The 15,842-nt window shown below is 42.4% G+C and overlaps 1 protein-coding gene across 3 annotated transcripts in view; it reads left to right on the top strand.

Annotated features, from left to right (window-relative positions):
• lrba (LPS-responsive vesicle trafficking, beach and anchor containing) overlaps positions 1 to 15,842 on the top strand; it is a 176,545-nt gene that overhangs the window by 118,711 nt on the left and 41,992 nt on the right. For all 3 annotated transcript variants that reach the window (XM_076091417.1, XM_076091415.1, XM_076091416.1), the window contains exons 40-44: positions 6,584 to 6,701; positions 6,882 to 6,984; positions 8,962 to 9,077; positions 9,186 to 9,298; positions 14,785 to 14,925. In XM_076091417.1, coding sequence (XP_075947532.1) covers positions 6,584 to 6,701; positions 6,882 to 6,984; positions 8,962 to 9,077; positions 9,186 to 9,298; positions 14,785 to 14,925 — 591 coding nt within the window. The remainder of the gene's footprint in view (positions 1 to 6,583; positions 6,702 to 6,881; positions 6,985 to 8,961; positions 9,078 to 9,185; positions 9,299 to 14,784; positions 14,926 to 15,842) is intronic.

Below are 15,842 nucleotides of genomic sequence, written 5' to 3'. Positions count from 1 at the left end.
ACCCTTTCAGTGCACTCTCAACAGGTGCCCAGCAATACTGCTAAGGTCTTACACTGTGTGTAGCTGCTTTGCAGCTCTTAGGGGTGCATTCTATGTGCACTATGTCCTCGTTGAAGGTTTTAAACGTGCATCGTGCAAAGACAGCAGAGAGGATCTTCTCAATTTGTGGATGTCTGGTGCATTTCACACCCCTCTTCCCTTCACTTATGTGGCCTTATCCATCCTTTGTTCCCCATCACCTTTGAGCCACTAACTCTGCCCTTTGCGGCCCCAGTCTAAGCTGGGATGGGGTAAAAAAAAAAGGGAAGCTCTGAAAAAACAAGAGCAATTTTATATACGTATCCCTGAAGCTATCTATGTGTAAATTACCAAAATATGTAACACTTTTAGGTTGAAAATGTTCACATTGTTGTATTTACCGATGTTATGACTCATTTTCATTTATGAATTCCATGTTTATGTATATCCCTGACACCATTAGTGTTTAGCGTTGCCGCTTTGGTGTCTTATTATGTGTCGGGGGGGTCTTCTGAGGCTTTCGTCCTTGTAGCTTATGCCCAAAGGCTGAATGTTTAATGAGTTAATGCACTGAAGTCTTCACTTCTCTACCAATTAACTCCGAGATCACTGCAGTATTTCCCTAAATCCACACAAGACCTTTTCTTTTTTTTTTGTTCCCTCTTCAAGAAGGCTAAGCAGCCAAGGAAAGGAAAGGAGAAAAGGCTAACCTGTTAGCAAACAGTGAAAATGGCCAAAAAGGGGTTTAATCCTTATTAGGCTAAATTCAGACTAAGTGGCCCCACAGATCCTTTCAAAGGGGACTTTCTTTAGGGAGGGCAAACCCTTACTGGGTGACGTTTGGACCTGAATGCTTTGAGCCTTAAGGCTTCATAACCTACACTTGCTGCAAGCTGGGCTTGTTTATTTTGCTTTAATTCTCTCACACTCCAGCGCAGCTTCTTAGTTATGTTTATTTCTTTTTAGCTTGTAGTTTGTTTTACTGCCCTCAAGGCAAATAGGCCTTTATATGTGTCCAGTGATTACATCTTGAATTAGTTACATGATGGTAGAACAATTGTGCCCATCAGTCATTGGTCAGTGGTTCGATCCCCGGCTCTGCTCGATGTGTCTGTGGGGCAAGACGCTTGACCCCAAATTGCTTATGAATGCTTAGTTAGAGTCCTGTTGGGCAGGTGGTTCCTTGCATGGTAGCGCCTGCCATCAGTGTATAAATGGGTGAACGATATGTGTGTTAAAGCTCTTTGAGTGGTCTGAAGACTAGAAAAGCGCTAAATTTACTATTTACTGCCGAGGTGCATTTGAGCTTGACACCAAACCCCTGGTGCATTGGTGTGTGTGTTATCAAGAAAAAATTCTATTGTTATTGTCAACATACCTCTCAAACTCGATAACACGCTATATCTTTTTAAATCCATATCAAACCAAAACAACAATGTATGGAGTTGTGTGCAGGACTTTCTCTTGGCTAGGTGCAATGACTTCCTGGAGTTTTGTTGTCACCACAATGTTGCCAGGAAACCCCAGGAATAGATATGAGAGTGCTATCAATCTTCTCATTGAACTCTTGGCAAGAAAACAAATAAGCATATTTCTCACATATGTGAGATTTTTAATCATTTCTTTTGTAATTTTTCGAAGAAATACTTTTGGGTATTGGTCTTCACTGGGGTATATCACTTTTATACTTTCTACACATTTTTGTATTTTCACTGCTTGCCCAGCTACACTACTCCCACACTTAAACAGTCATGGAGCACATGACCAGTTGGTTGAATCGTACTCTTGCTGAGGCACAAAGGCTACAGGGTAACTGCTGGAGTGTGAAAGTAGAGTCATGTGGCTGCACTGTCTTAAGTCATATGATTCCAGGTTCTTACGGTGAGGGAGCATTGTTTTCCTCTTGAGTGACTCCTATTTCACCCCAAGCTCAACCTACAAACTAACTACACCGTCTCACTATAATTTGATTGAAACACACCTCTTTCAGTGAATCTTTACAATGAAAATATGTTGATGCATCTTGCTGTCCCTGTTTCCAGTACAGTACTCTGTCCTTCCTGCTCCCTCTTCCTATCTTTTTTTTTCTAGCTATCACTCAATCTCAAAAGCAAAATCTGTCTTAATTGGCTCCAGAGGGCTCTTGGAGGCTTTGTGTCAACGGTGATGAGGGTCCTGATTGGTGCAGAGGCACAGGCAGCCAACAGACCCTTGTTAGTGTGGCGGGGCCCTTTGCTTGCTCGTTAGTCCGATGAACTCATTTACTGATGGGGAGTGACAAGGCCTCGTTTACCAGTGTGGAACAGAGGGTGGTGGGGGTTGGTGTGAAGGGGGAGGAGGCAAACAAGAATATATGTGTAAGGAATAGGGAGAGTAGGATTATAAGTGTTTCTAAACTAGTATGTTTGTGAATGCACCAGGTGATGGTGTCAAAAAGCCTTTAAATGTCAGCTTGTGTTCGCCGGTGATTTCTTTCTCATTTGTCGCAGCAGTAAATTGAACGTCAGCGTCTCGGTCCACTGAAACTCTGGTTGTTGTAGATGGCTTGATTCTGCGGTCAGTCAAGCGAGGAAGAGTCACAAACAGCACGGCTATGATGTTACTAGATGAGGTTTTCTTTGCATTTGTGACTTTTCACTGAGAAAAGGAGTCTCATTTAATTAATGTTGAATCTGCAACCTCGGCCCATTGTTTGCATGTAAAAGTAATTTTGTGACGTGTGGAGTAGTGAGGAGTGTGGAACGTGGACAGCTTTTGGGAAATGAAAAGCAATAAGCAGCGTTGCATGCTGATAAGTCCACAGGTTTTGTGTTGTTGTTATGAATTCTATCAAGTTCTCCCAATACCGCTTGTCCCTCGTCTCCGTTTTGATGTTGATGGATCACCTCTCTTCCTCCCGCTCATTAATTTCATCACCTTATCTCCCACACCACTTCATTTGACCAAAAGGTAATAATAAATCCCTCATCCATTATCCTTTAACTGAGGCAGCCATGCGGAAATACTTAATAACAGGCAACAAATTGAACTTCAATCACCTCATTTTCCTTCAAGGACGCACAGCACATTAAACTGAACGAGCAAATATGCGTCTACCACTTATCAAACACTGTTTGTGTTGAATGACTATTGGAGTTAAAATTAGACTTTTTTTTCGTATTTTATGACGTATAAGGATTTACTTTATTGGTAATTGGCAGTGGCCTCTGTCCGCTTCAACTCAAGTGTCTTATCAGCCCCGAAACACACACGCGCTCAGTCTGGCGACAGCGAAGGTAGTTGAGAGCCTCATCTATCTTGAACCATGCTGCTGATAGTTGGTCTGATGCTCCTCCAACTCTCCTCTTATTGAGTGCAGTTTCAATTATATTTCATCTGTAGTGTCGCCATGTTCCTCCACTTGACTTTACCCGTGTTTCTGAAGAGGCAGTGGCTGTTAAAGGAGACTGGCTTTGCTAAAGGAAAAGGGCGATGAAGAGGGTTCACTGGCGAGGGACTGTCTGCGAGATTCAGCGGTGACAGTTTCTCTCTCTCTGTGTGTGTGTGTGTGTGTGTGTGTGTGTGTGTGTGTGTGTGTGTGTGTGTGTGTGTGTGTGTGTGTGTGTGTGTGTGTGTGTGTGTGTGTGTGTGTGTGTGTGTGTGTGTGTGTGTACACACACCACAGTCACTCAGCCCCTCTTCATGTGTCCCTCTTCATTCCGCAGTCTTTTGGGCATCTGACAAAGACAAACGACAGTGCTTCAGAAATGAGCAGCAGCCTGGCGCACAAACAGGTTGAAAGAGGAGGAGGGAGAGACGGAGAGAAAGCATTGCAATCAAGACTAGTTCCTTTGTTTTCTGTTTGGCGGTGTTGTCTCGCGTGACCCTTTTGAAATTGATCTCGGGACACACCAGACCTGAATCCATGGATAATGTTCCACTTGAAATGAAACGTCAATAAAACTGTTATTCGCAACCAACCATGTTGACATACAAGCTCCTGGTTCCTTTTATGTTCCCTTTATGGAGTCTTCTGTCCTCTTTTCAACCTCAGTATTTTTTGTTTTTAGTAAAAACAGCCCTTTTTTGTTCAAAGAGTAGAAATGAAATGTGATGCAAATCCCAGCACAGTCTGGTTCCTCCTCTGCTTCTGTAGCTTTCTCATCTCTTTGAGCTTGACTGATCCACTTCCACCATTACAATTTATCACAGATGAAGCTGGTGCAGCCATAATTCCAGCCCGGACAATAACCTCCACACCGTTGTAATTTGTCCAGACGTGGTCAGAGCGGCGAGAGCATTACAGCGTGGATAGTTTGTCACGCTCCTTGTCACCCGCTCTGCTTTTTCATCTGCAAGGGAAAGGGCGCCGCCGATGGGGACAATGATCTTGGGAACATAGAGTGCTATTTACAGCGATCCGGGAGATTCATTGGTCCAGGGACAAATATGATATCTGGCTGCCTCCGCTACTGTCATATCTGTCTGTGGAATCAGAGACTGCAACTTTATCACTTCAGCCCTGGACATCTTCTTGACATCCATGTTGAGGTCTATGAGTATACTCCTGGGGATGAAATGAGTCAACCACTCCCTCTTTGGAGGTGAAAGGTTACTCTCCAAGCATTCACTCATCATACACCTGAAAACAGGAATTTCATTTTTGATCAGATAGAAGCAGAGAAGTTGATTTATAAAAAAAAACCAAAAAAGCAGGTATCTCACTGCAATTTGTTATTGAGTTCTTGACATGGTAATTTGACCGCCATCATGTCTGTCAGTAGAGAGAATAAATCTGGTGTCATGGCCTGTTTTTAATTAAATTGTCTCAACTCGCAAAAATGAGAAGCTGTGATTAGTTATGTCCCCAACAGTCTGTTTTTAACTTATAGACCATACTGTTAAAGAATGCAGCGTTCTATAATTCCAATCCTGTAGTATGGAATATTTAATTGCTCACATCTAAAATACAAATCTCATGTAATAACCATATATCACTAGACATCTATACTATGAATGTTGTCAAATACTAGAGGATATTTAATTCAGTTCAGTTCCCAATTCTACTTCTATTTATCTCTCTAACTTCGGATTTAAAGAGACAACAATGTGTTATGATGGTTGACTTGCTATGCAGCCCCATATTTATACAATATTTATGAAATGTGTCTGTTTTCTGCCTACAATGTACCTCCTCTACATTTTTTTAAATGATGAGCCTCTTTCTTGAGCCTCTACCTCCCACGGCACTAATTAACAAGTTATAACACTTTGTTTAATCTGTACAAAAACAGAAGTATAAAAGCAATGGATGTTGTTAGCCAGGCTAGCTGTTTCCAGCCGAAGCTAAGTTAGCCAGCTGCTGGCTGTAAAAACATGAGTCACTTGCATTGTGCTATTTACACTTTGAGTAAATGAAATGTAAGTGGATGAAAAGAAAAGCTTTTTTTTATTTTTATATATGAAATTAACATCTCTGCTTAAGCATTTGTTTTTACTTCTTGCGAAGGGATTTGACTTTTTGAATGATAATATGAGTATGAGTGCTGTTTACTCTTGTGCGTGCTGCACAGCATCTTTGTGAGGAGTTGGTTGCAGGCGGACGGTGACTGGTATAGTCATCTTTAGCCCCTGTTAAGGAAGATAGGAGGCTGGTGGTTGCGGCCCCAGCCAGCTTCTCCAAGCCACTAATCCACATTTAATTGAACTCCAGAGACTTTGAAGTGAGTCTGTGATGCAGGCAGATCTTATTCCTCATAGAGACGGCGAGGGACAGGCTGTCCTCAGCTGGCTGGCAAAGGCCTCAGCTGGTCCCCTCTGCTGTCCCCTGCCTTTAATGAGCTCCTTAAACTTAACACTAGTCCTAGCTTGCTAGCTCACATTTGAATATTTTTGATTAATAACACCTTCTCGGATCAAGCTGTGACAGCCTAAAGTGTCCCCTTTTACCTTTCTACCACATCCCTGTACGTCCCCTGTCAGCAGACGCCTTTGAAACTTAAAGCAGAGGTTGAAACAAAAGCCTAGTTAACAAAGCAGTGCTAAGTAGGTTAGTAGCAAATCTAAATGCTGGATTAGTAGGAGTACCAATGGCAGGGGCAGGGCCAAGCATCTGGTTCTGTCAGGCACCGCGGCAGCCATCAGAACAATTTAAATCTGGAGCTAGCTAACATCATATTTTTTGACCCCCCGGTGTCAGTTACCTCCACGGAAATACAGAAAATAGTCGAATCAGATGTTGAGCATGAAATAGTCTCTTATCCTCATCGTTGTCACATCAAACCATTTCTATATATACTTTTCAGATGCTCCAAGTCACCTGCATGCTGTAATATGGATTATCTTTTAGTGAACTAAACATTTCCTTCACCTCGTTTAGCTGAAAAGCGGCTATTCTCTTGCTGAAGGGATCTCTATTTCATTGAGGCTGATCAATATAAGACATTAATCGTGCTGTTCAGGCCGTCGTGTGTGAAAAATGAACTAACCAAGCCTTCTATCTGCTCTTCTTCCCTTCCCTGTGTGTCCTTCTCTGCTCTCTTTCTTTTTAAATATCCTTTCCTTATTCCATTTTCCTTATCCCCAGATTTTAGCCTATACAGAAGGCCTTCATGGAAAATGGCTGTTCACAGAGATCCGTGCTGTCTTTTCCAGACGCTACCTACTGCAGAATACTGCTCTGGAAATCTTCATGGCCAACAGAAGTAAGACAGCACCTGCTAAAATGTCCACCTTTTTATTGCCACCTTGATGGATATACATAAACATTTCTTAGTGTAATGACACTGGAGTTGAGTGGCGGTGTGGTGGTTTTTATGCGGTACAAGCAAGATGACAATAATTCTTGATATAATAAATCGACGTTTTTCTGTGCTCGTCTACAGCGGCAGTCATCTTCAACTTCCCAGACGCAGCCACCGTAAAGAAGGTGGTCCACAGTCTTCCTCGTGTAGGAGTGGGGACGAACTTTGGCCTTCCACAGACCAGGTGAGGCGCACAGCTAAACACAGAAATGCACAGTAACTCATTTTAGTTTGTTTCTAAATATCTCTCTGTAGACTTGTGTGCAACACATACAGCGCCACATCTGAACCGATCAGAATATTCAAGCTACTGAAAGACAGTGGTGGTTAAAGGGAGTTAAATGGGATTAGAAAACATTGCTGACACTTATACACCGTAGACCTCCAAACTGAATTTTCTCCCTCCCTTTCTTGCTGTCACATGCACACAAGGGTTGGGTCACTGACTTGTCCATCCCTCCCACTCTCTCCTCAACCCCCCCCCCCCCCCAAACATAATTGGCTTCACACAAACACAGTCCAGTTCATTTATTTATTTCCATCAGTGTGAAGCAAATAGTTGCTTGTAAGCCTGCAGGGCACACCCCCCCCTCCCTCCCTCGCCCTCCCTCACATCATGCCTGCTCTGTGTCCGGGAAGTGCTGAAGCCAAGCCCAACCCAGCTGCTTGCATGCGTGTTCCAGTATAAGGTCCTGTGGAAATCAAGAGAAATGTAGTAGTGCCCGGGAAGTCTTACTGTATAATGCCTTTTAATGGAACATTCTAATTAACTTATGCGACCAGCTAAAGTTTAATACATTAAATGGTGGTAAAGGATGTTATTGTCAAATCAGTTTTATTCATATCAACCCAAATCACAAATTTCTCTCAAAGGATTTACATTATCAAAACTATGACACCCTCCATCTTTAGACACTTAATTTAGATAAGGAAGAAAAATAAGACACCTTCATGAAGAGTAAATATTAAGTAAATATTTTTTTAAGTACAAATACATTTGAAGCAAACAATGGGCAACATAGAAGAGTTTGACCAAATCCAAATATATGGTAAAATCTAAATCTTCTCCGCATTGGGATTCATTTCAGTTTCATATTTTTTGTGAAATGTCTGTTGTTCTTAATCCGAGCCGTGGCAGTTGTTGTCTGGTGGGATACATGAATATTTGGGGAGGTGACAAGCGAGACAGGAAGATTTAGGATCTATGGGAAATGTTTTCTTCATATTGGGAAACAAAAAAGCAATTGAAACGGTGAATACTGAAGGCTATATAATCAGTCTAAGGAAGGAAGTGCATGGACAGCGTGTGTATAATATTGAACACACACACACACACACACACACACAGAGTTAGGGTGAGATAATTTGTGTGTGTTTGTGTTTGGCTCATTTATCAAGCTAGTCTGCAGGCCAGGTTACACCTTGCCTCTTTGACCCGAGGACAGCTGTACAGGGCAGCTCAGTGCACACACACCAGCTTCATTTAATGCCAGAGTGCCACAACAATAATTGCACAACCACACTTCATTATCCATGTAATAGTGTTGCTCATAATTAGATATTACCCTTCTGCTTTTAAAATCATTTTGCCGTTATCAAGCACCTTCTTTACCTTCTCCTCTCTATGCGTTTACATTTGATTATGATGAGATATACTGGAGATGGAAAGAAAATATATAGAAAGTATGTTAATGCACTTTATTGCTTGGTGATCATACAGAATATAAAGAATGTGTCTTGTAGTACACTCGTATTTTCACCTTTGAGAGGCCTAATGACTATAATCTCACACCCTGACAGTGATTAATTCCATCATTTTCCTTTGTTTTAATTGGATTGGGGGTCATTTGTTTTCGTCCTACTGCATACATCATGCCCTCGGCTCTGTGTGCGCACATGCACGAAAATATGTGTATTCAAACCAATTTATTGCAAATTTGTCTATTTAATTAGCAGTACTGTAAGTTCAAAAGATTTTTCATATGACATTTGTATTGCAAACGTCTAATAAGCCCGAGGCTTTTTTTCTTCAGTCTGCTAATTGCTGTTCTTGTGATGTGGTGACTGACTTTGTCTCTGTTCTACTTCACACTATGTGTTGCCAGGGCAAGAAACACTTCAATGGCTACAAGTGTTTTAATACCAGTCTTTCTCTTTGCAGACGCATATCCTTGGCCACACCAAAGCAGCTATTCAAGGCATCCAACATGACCCAGCGCTGGCAGCGCCGCGAGATATCCAACTTCGATTACCTCATCTTTCTCAACACTATCTCTGGTGAGGACACCACCCCACACCTTTTGAGTTTATGTTGTTGGTCCTTGTTACCATGATGTGTACAATCTTTGTTGCCGTCTCTTTTCTCACGTTCTTTTTTTCCACCAGGTCGGACCTATAATGACCTGAACCAGTACCCGGTCTTCCCCTGGGTTATCACCAACTACGACTCGGAGGAACTTGACCTCACTCTGCCCAGCAACTTCAGAGATCTGTCCAAGGTAAGACCCTCAAGGCCGATCCTCTCCTCCCTGTTCACTCGTCTTTTTTTCATTTTTTAATCCTAAAGAGAGGGGGGGGGGCACTAAAGTGAGAGGACATATTTGATTGTGTGTGTGTGTGTGTGTAGTTGTTAAAGTCCATTTAGTCGCTGTGATTGCCATTGATCATAGTTTAGTGAACCAGCTCTTTAATCACTCGTGGCTGATTGCTATCTTTTCAAAGGTGTAGCTCTGTCCTCATTTAATCACTCAATTATTTGGTTGTTTTGGTTTTAGAAGTACACTAGCATTAGTTCGATTTTTTTTTTTTACACACTTTTTGTGTATCTCTGGCATTACTCCTCATCTACTGTATGTTGGCAAATCTAAATCCAGAGGTATATGTGTATAAATATATGAAATTGGGGTAATACTATGACATACATCCCAAAATGGCAGGTGATATACAAACCAGATAATCTGTATGATTAGTTGTTGACTTAGTTGAGGCAGCTCTTGCTGTAATCAAAGCAGATTTTAACTGCACTTGTTCTCTCTCTCTCTCGCTCTGACTCCCATTTTCTGGTTTAGCTATCGTTTTCTGTCCATAATTCAAACTTCATAATTGAATTCTTTCAAGTTTGACCTTCTGCAACACCCCAGGAAGTGAAGTAATACTCCCTGGTAGCTCCAGGCATCAAGTGATTGGGTTTAAAACAATGGGACCTGCCCTGAGATGCTCCCTGGCACATAAATACACTCACTCACACCGCTGAAACTACTTAAAAGATTTTCCCCCATGCTGTAAGTAGACATGCAATTATTTACTTGCATGAACTCCCCGTCTTTTCCCACACATGCACACACAGAAAAAAACAAACAACCTGCACCTACTATTTGCCAGCTCCCCTCGTCATTTTAACATCAGTCGTGGGGTAATGTTGTCCAGCGATGGGAGGACAGAGGATTAGTTTTAGAGTGAGGTGATCGAGCGACTGTCTAGCTGCTGGAACCAAAATGACTGAATAAATCAGCCGTGGAAACATAAAGGCATGTGTTAATGGACAGAGAAGACGTTGGAGGAAATGCATTTCAGAGTTACACTTGAGGGCATTTGTTTGGGTCCTGAGAGCATCCCATGTTCATGCAGGGTGGGGGAGAGGTGGAGGTACTCATCTACTGAGATAGAATGGAACATGTGACCGTGTGGAAACCAAAACTATTTTTTACATTGCTTTTATCAGTCTGAACATGGACACAGAGCTGATATAAAAGCATCCTCCATTTTGGACTCTGATTCTGTTCGGTACTCTGAGAGAGAGAGTGAGAGAGAGAGAGTGAGAGAGAGAGAGTGAGAGAGAGAGAGTGAGAGAGAGAGAGAGTGTGAGAGAGAGAGAGTGTGAGAGAGAGAGTGTGAGAGAGTGTGTGAGAGAGAGAGAGTGTGAGAGAGAGAGAGAGAGAGAGATATGCAATTGGTCAATGGTGAGAATTTGGATGTGACCTCAATTTGAATTCTTCACGGAAGTGCAATGCAAATCGACTGAAGCTTTACTGAAGCAAATTCAATGATAGCGGTGATTTTCTTGAAATAGTGAATTCATTTTGATGTTACAAATTCTGATGCGACTGAGCTTAAACATTCATTAAAAGGCATTAAACCTGCACGCTATCATCCAATGCAATACAGTAGTAGCCCTGTCCATTTACGTCAAGCACATGAACCGTCCACTCCCACTTCCATTATTTCACACCGCCCTGTCATACAGATTCAAACACCCCAACAGTCAACACCTTGTCCCTTAGCTTCTCCCCAGTCCAGCTTTCACTTCCCATCTGCTCCTCTGTGTCTCTATGCTCTGTTTTTATCCCTCCCAGTGTAGCTTTCCCCACTGTATGAAGCTGCATAATTCCTCTGTTTATCTGGCTTCATGTTGGCCAGTAGGCTGAAATGTGACAGTTGTACTAGCCCCACGAACAAACACACACACAGACTCGCACAAACATGCAGCCCTCATTCAGTTTCTCCCCTCATTCTGCCTCCCACTCTTCTCCTTTGCACTGCCGTAGAGTTTGGACAGCTCAGCCCCTGTGCACAGTCAAGCCTCGCAGCCCCGGGGACTAAGTGAATGAATGGGAGATTGGGTGAAAGGAGGAGAAACAAAGAGACAATCTGAGAGCAAAAGAGGAGGGAGGAGAGAGTGCGAGAGAAGAAGAATATCATCATTTGCCGTCCTTGCGTTTCTTGTCTCCTCAGAGAGCAGAATATCAGCCGAGAGAAAAGGCGGGGAGGGAGCGGGGCCAATCTTTATTACATCTGTTTTATTCATGTTGTTGACACACGTGTGATATCAGTGTATGACCACTGGACCGTGGCAGACTGCAGTGTCTGGAAAAGGGCGAGCAGCACCGCACAGCCCCCCAAATCAACCCCCACCCCCCCAATTCTGCATCCGCAATCATCTGCGCTCTGTTTCTTTTCTTTGCATCCTAATGTTTTCTGACCGTCACTGCTGTACGTCTGTGTCCGCATCATTCACCACCTTGCTTACTTTCTCCCCTTCCTCCTGCTTTGTTTCCTCTTTATTGTTCCAGTTCTCTTCCTCCCTCTGTTTGCCTCTCACTCTGTCTCTCTTTCTCCACATCCACATCTCTCTTATCCCCCCCCCCCTTACTGTATGTCATGTTGGTTGGATGTCTCGTATAGAAACAGGTCATCTGAGAAAGCCTCCAGTGACATTGAGAAGCCAAATTGCCATGAACGTACGTGTGTGCGTGTGTGTGTCACACACTGTCATCATCCCAGCACCACAGAGGCCACACAGAATTTATGTTCCCTGTTGCCAGAGCCATTCTGACCCCAGGGACTTTCTTATCATAAACTCTAACCTCAACCTGACATCAAACGTCGACCCCCGAGATAACATTGTAGTCACGATAAGCCCACACTAGAACTGACTGCAAGTGTTATAACTCTCCTCTACCCTTTGGTACACCCCAGGTCTGCACGCATTTCCCCACAATAATGCACTTGTCCTACATATAGACAGCTGTAGGATGTTTGTGATTGGTCAATGGGGGTCATACAACTCCACTGAAGGCAAAGGCGTGGTCATTCTTGTTGTTGTCCTGCTTTTAATGAAGCACAACAAACAATCAAAAGAATTGTTTACCTCCCAACCGGAGATTAGGTAGTCTACATTTACATAGCAACAGAAATAGTGAGGATATATTGAGCGTTCCCTCTACCTTTTGTGCTATAACCTACTACTCACAGCCACATCAGCTAATGGTGTATTGATTTCACCATACGCGCCCCATATGTTTATCCCCCAGGCCCTCCACACCATTTTCACTGTTTAAATAGGACATTATACATAAACACTCCTTTCAAAAAGGCTCTTTTGATTTATGACTCAAAGCCCAAGTGATGCTCAAATCGCCGGTAAGCCATTATACTTCATCACCGGTGACCCATTATTGTTTTAAAAGCAAAGCGGCACTGGATAATGTTCTTATAATAGTTCTCAGGAAGATCCTTGTTGTTCCGTAAGGCCGTGTTTTCTCTCTGGGTAGACGTGCACATTTTGTTTGGGTCCTCAACCTGAGGATAATTTGGAAGGCTATACAAAGTTGACTTACTGAACACATACACTGTGGAGGACATTTCACATAGGTTGGCATACAGGAAGCATTATGTATAATCTCAATTATCTGTGTAATGTTTCCGTGACACACTGTCAGTTTCTGATGCAGACATGAATTAGTAAAGTGACTTCTCCTCTTGTCTCTACATGGAATACGTGTGATGCCGTTTGAACAGTTTTAAACATGAATCCGATTGTAAATATGTGTCCAAAACATGTCGACCTGTTTTGAGTTTCCTGCCTTTTTTGGCAACTGTAATTATTTCTTGTGAATGTTTCTCACAGAGGCCTAAAGTGGCTCTGCAACACCATCACCATCTCCTCTGTTGATGAAGAAGTGATTAGGACTAATCCAAGATTAATTCTCTGATGTTTACCTCTTCAAAGCGCCAGCACATCTTTGTTCTGTAGCTTTCTCTCTAGTCTAATTAAAACTACGAGATTGGTTAATTTATCCGAGTCCTCATCAGAGCGCTATTCTTTGCCACGACATATTAGGCCAATCTGGTGGGGCAGCAGCAGGCGGTCCATCAGCACACTGCCAGGCGCTCTGCTCTGATGTAGCTACTGTAAGCTGAGAGCGCTAGCCCCACAGTAATTTACAGCAGTAAACAATGTCGGGGACGCGCAAACCAACAGCCCCCACACGCACTCTCACACACAATTCTCCCTCTCGCTCTGTCACTGTGGCACTTTCAGTCTTTTTTTTTTATTTTATATGCCTCCTCTCCCTTTTCTTTTTTTAATGAGCCGACTGTTATTAGGGCTATAAATCAGACCAATGGGCCTGATGTATAATTCACTGTGTGTACTCACCCCCCCCCCCAGTGGCCCTGAGGAAGCCCGCAGTGTATCACTGTCAACACAGAGCTGCACACAGTGTGGTGGCACGAGGCATTTCTCCGTGTAACTCCGCACACACTCTGAAGAAAACGACTACATATATGCACACGCCAAACCGAGAAAAGCAACCAATTCTGCACAAATCCTGTGTGCATCACTCCCACTACACTCAAATACATGAACACAAGCATGCCCCATTACACCAGCACAAAACTGTAGCCAGAGCACAGATCAATATCGATGCCTGGCCCTGGCTGCGTCTTGCTCTGACAGGCACCCTATGATATGAAAGAGATCCAATTGATCCACACCCTACTAGGCCCTCATCCTCAAAAGGCCATCATTCCATTACCATTGATCTGCTGTGTGTGAGGGAGAAAGATGAAGGGGGGCTTGAGGGAATGAGGCACAGCCAGCAGAAGACTAATAAAAATTGAACCAGCCTGAAAGTGATTTCTATAAATGAGTATTTAAATAATAGCCGAGCAGCACGGCGTTATTGGTTTTGTAGAGAGCGATGGAAAATTAATGCAACTTAACCATTTTTCTAGACTACAAAAAGGGCTGGTGACCAGTGTATTAGTTACAGATTAATAAAAGTAGAAATTAAAGCAACCCACAGCCTTGCTATTGATATTCCTAGTAGGCACTCTTTCATTGGAGCGCATTAGTTTTCTCTGACAGACTACAGCTGCGGGGGCTCTGTTTCACAGCCTCTAAAAAGCACTCTGTGGGAAAGGATTGATCTCTGTCTGAAGGGAAACATCATCTAATATTCATTTGAAATTGCACAAAGGTTACCAGCCTCATTTGCCTTGCAACTGTTATGCTTCAAAGAGTGGTCTGTGAATGTATTCACAGTAAAATTCAGTAATCCTTTTTCCGCTTTACCTTTGCTTATCACGCCCATGAGTTTGTCATTTCTTGTCTTTAACTCTGTTTTTGTGTCGAGCAGCAGTTAAAGGAAGTTGCAGGACATTTTTCACTGAAAATATGTTTTATGTTTCAATTTCTCCATAGCCCATTGGTGCGCTGAACCCCAAGAGGGCGGCATTCTTTTCAGACCGATACGAGTCCTGGGAGGACGATCAGGTGCCGAAGTTCCACTATGGTACCCACTACTCCACCTCCAGCTTCACCATGATGTGGCTGCTGCGTATCGTAAGTGCAATGTATATAAAAAGATACATAATATTAAAATCACTGTGGATTTAAAATATGTTTGCAGCGTTTCTTGCTGTGCTTTTTATTACAGTGTTGTGAAAATCATAAAAAAGTATTGATATGCAGCCCTTAGGACAATCATATTTGCAAGTTTAACTGCTGCCAATAAGACCAAGATAGACTCGTGGTTCTCCGCTGAGCCTCCTTTGATAAAAGAATGGCTGAATCATTTTGTGGATAATGCTCTGAGGGGAAGATCCTTAGCTGTAATTCATAAAGCACATGCAGCCACTGTAGAGGCTTGACATATCCTCATTGGTTCCCTTTCCAATCCACATTTTCTTGCACAGATATAATGTGTCACTTTGATAGAATGTAAGAAGACCTGCACACACATTATCTAGTGTTGTTTCTTAGTTGTTGGTTTTGCAAGGCATTGTTGATATGTATATAGCTTGTTTTATATGTTGTTTCCTTGTCGACGGTTTCTGACAAATTCAATAAGTTGTTGATCACAAAAATAATAATGTGCATCCAAAAACATGATATATATGTACAGTAGTCCAGGATATTCCTTTTTCAACATGTAGATAATGAAGCTCATACACCAGCTATAAAATGGCCCCACTTCCACTGAGTTTTCTAAGTATAGTTAAGCGCAGCAGTAAGCATATTCAACTTATGTGTCAAACTATTTATAATGGATTTTTAGATTTATATTAATCGTTTCCCTTTGGAGTTTAATATCATCTTTCATTTATTCTTAATTAGACTCCTATTGCATAGAAACAAATGTATTTATCTAAGATTAAGAGCATATGTATGCTAAATATTGCAACACATGCATATTGTCCCTCATTTATTGTTGCATATTATTTATTATACTGTATGTTGCCATATAACAATGAAACAAC

This window comes from Anarhichas minor, unplaced genomic scaffold (assembly GCF_050575085.1).
Source record: "Anarhichas minor isolate MPS153535 unplaced genomic scaffold, ASM5057508v1 ptg000014l, whole genome shotgun sequence".
NCBI lineage: Eukaryota > Metazoa > Chordata > Actinopteri > Perciformes > Anarhichadidae > Anarhichas > Anarhichas minor.
Note: the sequence above shows the minus strand (reverse complement) of the source record. Positions and strands in the feature narration are given on the sequence as shown.